Source organism: Cheilinus undulatus, linkage group 1, assembly GCF_018320785.1.
Source record: "Cheilinus undulatus linkage group 1, ASM1832078v1, whole genome shotgun sequence".
Taxonomy (NCBI): Eukaryota; Metazoa; Chordata; class Actinopteri; order Labriformes; family Labridae; genus Cheilinus; species Cheilinus undulatus.
The window spans coordinates 4,418,113-4,424,626 of NC_054865.1; the positions used below are offsets into that span (position 1 = coordinate 4,418,113).

General features: G+C 43.5%; 3 protein-coding genes across 3 annotated transcripts; 1 reads left to right on the plus strand and 2 right to left on the minus strand.

Moving 5' to 3' along the window:
• Positions 1–808: 808 nt before the first annotated feature.
• LOC121519583 (histone H4) lies at positions 809–1,306 on the plus strand. Its single transcript, XM_041802377.1, has one exon. It carries the CDS (start codon positions 986–988, stop codon positions 1,295–1,297), a length of 312 nt encoding a protein of 103 aa, XP_041658311.1. The 5' UTR covers positions 809–985; the 3' UTR covers positions 1,298–1,306.
• Positions 1,307–2,537: 1,231 nt separating this feature from the next.
• LOC121518718 (histone H2B type 1-O-like) lies at positions 2,538–2,957 on the minus strand. Its single transcript, XM_041801282.1, has one exon. The coding sequence runs from the start codon at positions 2,951–2,953 to the stop codon at positions 2,585–2,587; it is 369 nt and encodes a 122-aa protein (XP_041657216.1). The 5' UTR covers positions 2,954–2,957; the 3' UTR covers positions 2,538–2,584.
• A 1,430-nt stretch (positions 2,958–4,387) lies between these two features.
• Positions 4,388–6,212, minus strand: LOC121519461 (histone H4). Its single transcript, XM_041802284.1, has one exon. The coding sequence runs from the start codon at positions 5,595–5,597 to the stop codon at positions 5,286–5,288; it is 312 nt and encodes a 103-aa protein (XP_041658218.1). The 5' UTR covers positions 5,598–6,212; the 3' UTR covers positions 4,388–5,285.
• Positions 6,213–6,514: the final 302 nt, after the last annotated feature.

Genomic DNA, 6,514 nt, shown 5'->3' on the forward strand with positions numbered 1-6,514 from the left:
GTGAAATGAGTTTGACAGTTTCTAGTTTAAAAGGTGACCCTGGTAGCCCCTCAGGTTAGACCTGAATCCAGAATCTGGCCCCTGCTGTGACTGAGTTTGACACCCTTACTGCACACTGTAGAAAATAAAGAAAACTTTCAATAGCAAGGTGTGTCCAAACTTTTTACTGCTGCTGTAAATGTACAAAAGGCCTAATTTTGGGCAACACCTACCTTTGAAACTAAAACAAACCACGACAAACGTGTGTGTATACAGGTAAGCCGCCATTTACAGTGTTATTTAACATTTTGTAAATGTCTGTAGACCAGCTGGTCCAATCATTATTTAATAAATTACACTTACTAATAAAATCACCAAACACTACTTCATAATAGGGGATATTATCATATTCATTGGTGTTGATCCATCCACAGTCTTTAGCTCAGTTTTAAAGAGCTGAAAGCTCGTCCTTGATATGGGGAAGGGGGTTCCTACTCCGCTCAGTAATAAAATGAGTATCCTGTAGTTGGTGATGGGCTTCCTGAACACATTTATAAGACCAGATCACCACAGCGCCGCCCTCATCAGCCTTTGACTAGAACAAAAAACTATATGCAGATCATAAATCACTGAGTGATGAAGATGTTTCCCTAGAGAGGAAAACGCAGTTTATCTTGTTTCTGAGCTTTAAAGCTGTCATGGGTCAACATGTTTCACTGATTTCAGCTCTCTGCAGCTAAACCACCAGCAGAGGGCGCTACAGCTCTGTGAATGGCAGCCTTGGTCAGAGTCTTTGTCCATGCTGCTAACAACGGTCCTCATGCAGGATCAGAGCAGAGAGGACTACAGTAGATGGAGCTAGAGCACCAAGAGGGTTGGCGTAAAGTTACAATCCACAGAAGAAGAACATGCCAGTCTTCAGCCTCCAACACGTCCTCAAACACTCTTCATAATGACGTAATCTGAGACGTTGAATTACCTCGTTATTTTCATCTGACTAGTGAAAATGTCTGGAAGAGGAAAGGGAGGAAAAGGACTCGGTAAAGGAGGCGCCAAGCGTCACCGTAAAGTTCTCCGTGATAACATCCAGGGAATCACCAAGCCCGCTATCCGCCGTCTGGCTCGCCGCGGTGGAGTCAAGCGGATCTCCGGTCTCATCTACGAGGAGACCCGCGGTGTGTTGAAGGTCTTCCTGGAGAACGTCATCCGTGATGCCGTCACCTACACCGAGCACGCCAAGAGGAAGACTGTCACCGCCATGGATGTGGTCTACGCTCTCAAGAGACAGGGACGCACTCTCTACGGATTCGGAGGTTAAACTCGGAGGTTAAACTCACATCTTCACAACTAAACAACCCAACGGCTCTTCTAAGAGCCACACACTTCTACTGAAGGGTACATTCCTGTGTTTTGATGACTATTTCTTTACAGAAACTATGACTGGTTGATCACGTCTGTTATCAGGGGGCTAGAATGTGGTCTAGAAATACAAAGACTCAATAACTGCTTTGCTTGCCTTTGGTTTACATGTTTCTTCAAACATGCATGAGCTCACACTCAAATTGTAGGAACGTTTTATGTAGGACTCCACGTACAATTCCACGTAAGATGAGACACCATCAGCCCACGATAACCCCGCAACTATCTAACAGACACGTGATTGGGGGAAAATCACTCCACTACTAAACAAATACCATGTCCAAAAAAGCAGATTTGTGCTCCAAAAGAGGTTTGGCTCCTTTCCAGGAGGCCTCTGGGGCGCAGACAGGCCTCTTTTGCATCCAGGACGTAGGAGAATAACATTTGTCTGAGATCTGGGTTCTAGTTTGGCCTCGGGGTGCGATGTAAATATATTTCATCACTAATTAGCCTACCAAACAGAGAGGAACAGAGGAGAGGCAGAGGGCCACGGCCTGCTTTACAGGACAAAGACCTAAATATGTGTTTTTACATCTTTGTAGGTTATGAGCTCAGCACACACTGCAGAGCTGGCGTTTCTCCTTGAAGACGCAGAAACAACCTTTAAATGAGCACTGATGAGATTTCACTTTGTTAAATTATGGCCTTTTCTTGTTCCTTATCTAGTTATTTTATTTTTACTATTTAAATGACTTAACTTCTACTCACCTCCATGTGTTTCCATAGAACCTCAATCCATTCAATAGGGAACTATTGTTGATTATAAATGCATGTATAAAATAATGTACATCTACTGTATGTACATCTTTAGCCACCAATCATCAGTACATGAGTAGATGAAGAAACACAGCAAACCAGAAAACTTTGAATGGAGTCATTTTCAGTAGTTTAGATTTCATTGGCAGAGATTGTTGGCTGCGTTTGAGGCTAAATCTCCCAGATTATTCCCACTCACTTTTAGAAGTGAAGCATCTTGAAATAAATAAACTCTTTCCCCTTGGTGTTGGTGAAGTGTTCTTTCCATCTGAAACGGGAAGCGCTCGTAATAACATCACTAAACTACAATACTGGTAAAGAAAAACCTTTCATTGTTCAACAGCTAATGCAGTTGGAGAGATTGAGCTCTTGTAAATGGTGGGTGGTCGTGAAAAGGACCTTTGGTTGGGTTTCCAGACTAAGAGCAGGTTTACTTGGAGCTGGTGTACTTGGTGACGGCCTTGGTGCCCTCAGACACGGCGTGCTTGGCCAGCTCTCCGGGCAGCAGCAGGCGGACGGCGGTCTGGATCTCCCTGGAGGTGATGGTGGAGCGCTTGTTGTAGTGAGCCAGACGGGAGGCCTCCCCGGCGATGCGCTCAAAGATGTCACTCACAAACGAGTTCATGATGCCCATGGCCTTAGAGGAGATCCCGGTGTCAGGGTGGACCTGCTTCAGGACCTTGTACACGTAGATGGCGTAGCTCTCCTTCCTCTTAGTCCTCCTCTTCTTGCCGCTCTTGGTGGCCTTAGAGACGGCTTTCTTGGAGCCCTTCTTCGGTGCTTTCACTGTATCAGGCATGGTGCTGGTCTGACAGACGGATGAGCTCCACCTGGACAGCCCCCTCTTTTTCTGTGGTCTTGATGTAAAGCAGAATGCGCTGTTGCTCGGACAGGATTAGCTGAGATTGGAGCGCGTGAGACCGAGTAGCAGAGGCAGGGGGAGGCTGAGTCCTGTTAAGGGGGGTCTGCAGGGACTCTGAGCCCATGAAAAGACATCAGCAGAACAAAGAATAGTGATGGGAATTTCAACTCTTTAAAGTGATCCGGATCATTTGGCTTCGTTTGCTCAAAGGATTCGACTCTTGGCTCCTGAACGGCTCTTTGTTTGCTACAATTTCGGCTTCATTCAATCAGCTAAATGTAGCAAAGTCCTGACTGTGATTAATACTTTACTAAATAAGATGCTGATGAAATAATATGATTTATACTGCTATCTATTCTGCAGACTTCATAACTTAGCAATGATGTGCACAAATGGCAGGATACCTGAAAATAAAGTAGATGGAACAGAGACCACTTTAAGGGGACGATAATGAAATTATTTTTAAATTAGCAATAACTGGTTAATAGTGGCAAACAATTGGCAGCAGAGTGGTTAAAAATGGTCACAAAAAACTGTTGGAAATGGTGGAAAATGATGGGGGGGGCTGTTAAAAAGTGGCAAAAATGGTTTAAACAGGCAAAAAATAGCCTAGAGGAGATGATGAAACATGATGAAGTACTTAAAGGGGTTGAAAAATGGTTAAATAGGACACTAAAATGGTGAAACACAAATTTAAAAGTATTGAAAACTGTTTAACAGCAACAAGAAAAGCAACAGTGGCCAAAAATTTTGCAGAAATGGACAGAAAAGGTAGTAAGGGTTAAGCAAACATGAGGGGAAAAATACAAAATGAGATGAAAGTGGCAAAAAGTTGCATCTGGCAGATAAAATAGTTTAAAAGGGTTAAAAATTGATAAAGTACGAAAAATGATTTAAAGATGGAAGAATGGGAACCAAAAACAGCTGGAAAAAGATGAAAGCGATTAAAAAGTGGTAAAAAAAAAAAAAACTGCTTAACTGTAGCAAAAATGGGCAGCATGGCAAACATAGTTTAAAAGTGAGCCAAACATTGTTGCAGAAATTGACAGATAAGGTAGTGAGTTAGGGGTTTGGGGGGAGGGGTACAATTAGGAAAAAATATCAAAGGTGGAAGTGTTAGTCAGGATGCTTGCACCAATGCTGCTGATCCAACACAGATGCACTGATTTAATGAATACAGCACCAATGAGGAGGGCCCATTCACTGGGGTTTTCAGGGGTCCAGCTAAATCTGTGGGCAGGCTTGTGTAGAGAAAGTCTGATCATTCAGAAAGGGGAGATTTGTAAAACAGCATCTAGATTTTTAGTTTTGTCATGGCTGTGCAAAATGATGAAAGGCTTTTCTTCACTATTGTGTTTTTGTCATTTTATTATGAGAGCGTCGTGTTTCAGACAGACAGAAAAACACTTCACCAACATCAAGCCATTATCTTTTTTTTTACATGAACTTCAAGATGCTTCAGTGCTGACAGTGAGCAGGAATAATCCAGCATGTATACCCTAAAACACACCAAACCATCTCTGTCATAAATGAATGAAGTAATAACAGGTAGACTATAACAAGATGATAGGAGTAGTCTACAGATACTACATTCTCATGATTGCTGGGCAAATGTGTGATTGCTGTCTCCATTTAGGCACGTGACAAGATTCTAGCGAAGACTGACAATGTGAACAGAGCTGCAACAAAGAAAACATGATGAAGAGTTTGCAACGATCTCAAAATGAGTGACTTTTTGTGAAGTGTGCACGCGCTGCTGTGCAGCCTGTTTCAGGACATGGTGTTTGTTTAGTAGTGGAGTTTTTTTCCTCTAATCACGTGTTTCTGTCAAAACGGTGCGGGGTTATCGTGGGCTGTTGGTGTCTCGTCTTGAAGCGATAGTGATGTCAGCACCAGAGAAATGGACAGCTCCTCTGCTCTCTAGTGATTGCTGTCCTGGCTCAGATCTTTTCCATAGTTGGATCAGTTTTTTTCAGACCTCTGTAATCAGCGTAGGACACACGTGGTTTCCTACATAAAGAGTTCCAACAATCTGAGCGTGAGCTCATGCATGTTTGGAGCAAAGGTACAAACTAAACGCAAACAAAACAGTTATTTAGTCTTAGTATTTCTCCACATAGACCACATTCTAGCCCCCTGATAACAGACGTGATCAAACAGTCAAAGTTTCTGTAGAGAAATAGTCATCAAAACACAGAAATGTACCCTTCAGTAGAAGTGTGTGGCTCTTAGAAGAGCCGTTGGGTTGTTTAGTTGTGAGGATGTGAGTTTAACCTCCGAATCCGTAGAGAGTGCGTCCCTGTCTCTTGAGAGCGTAGACCACATCCATGGCGGTGACGGTCTTCCTCTTGGCGTGCTCGGTGTAGGTGACGGCATCACGGATGACGTTCTCCAGGAAGACCTTCAACACACCGCGGGTCTCCTCGTAGATGAGACCGGAGATCCGCTTGACTCCACCGCGGCGAGCCAGACGGCGGATAGCGGGCTTGGTGATTCCCTGGATGTTATCACGGAGAACTTTACGGTGACGCTTGGCGCCTCCTTTACCGAGTCCTTTTCCTCCCTTTCCTCTTCCGGACATTTTCACTATTCAGATGGAATAACCGAAGTACCTCAGCGTCTCAGATCACGTCATCATGAAGAGTGTTTGAGGACGTGTTGGAGGCTGAAGACTGGCATGTTCTTCTTCTGTGGATTGTAACTTTCCTCCAACCCTCTTGGTGCTCTAGCTCCATCTACTGTAGTCCTCTCTGCTCTGATCCTGCATGAGGACCGTTGTTAGCAGCATGGACAAAGACTCTGACCAAGGCTGCCATTCACAGAGCTGTAGCGCCCTCTGCTGGTGGTTTAGCTGCTGAGAGCTGAGATCGGTCAAACATGTTGATCCATGACAGCTTTAAAGCTCAGAAACAGGATCAACTGTGTTTTCCTCTCTAGGGAAACATCTTCATTACTCAGTGATTTGTGTTTATGTCGTTTACACTGCATACAGTTTGTAGTTTTAGTCAGAGGCTGATGAGGACGGTGCTGTGGTGATCTGGTCTTATAAATGTGTTCAGGAAGCCCATCAGCAACTACAGGATACTCATTTTAATACTGAGCGGAGTAGGAACCCCCTTCCCCATATCAAGGAGGAGCTTTCAGCTCTTTTAAACCGAGCTAAGGACTGTGGATGATAAACAGCCATGAATATGATAATATCCCTATTATGAATGAGTGTTTGCTGATTTTATTAGTAATTTATTATTGACTAGACCAGCTGCTCTACAGACATTTACAAAATGTTAAATAATGCAGTAAATGGCGGCTAACCCGCTAACCCACATTCCTGACTTCTTTTCTAAATATTTTTACTCCTTGCTTTTTCAGATTTTATGACTTAACAAGGATATCTTAAATTATCAAGGATAAGTTCACATTTTTATGCTGGAGGAAATCTGCAGACCTCAGACTGATGGACTAGTTATAACAGAAATATGAGATCAAAGTCAGTCTTGA

Coding starts and splice junctions, on each gene's coding strand:
- LOC121519461 (XM_041802284.1), bottom strand. CDS start 5,597: ATGTCCGGAAGAGGAAAGGGAGGAAAAGGACTCGGTAAAGGAGGCGCC.
- LOC121519583 (XM_041802377.1), top strand. CDS start 986: ATGTCTGGAAGAGGAAAGGGAGGAAAAGGACTCGGTAAAGGAGGCGCC.
- LOC121518718 (XM_041801282.1), bottom strand. CDS start 2,953: ATGCCTGATACAGTGAAAGCACCGAAGAAGGGCTCCAAGAAAGCCGTC.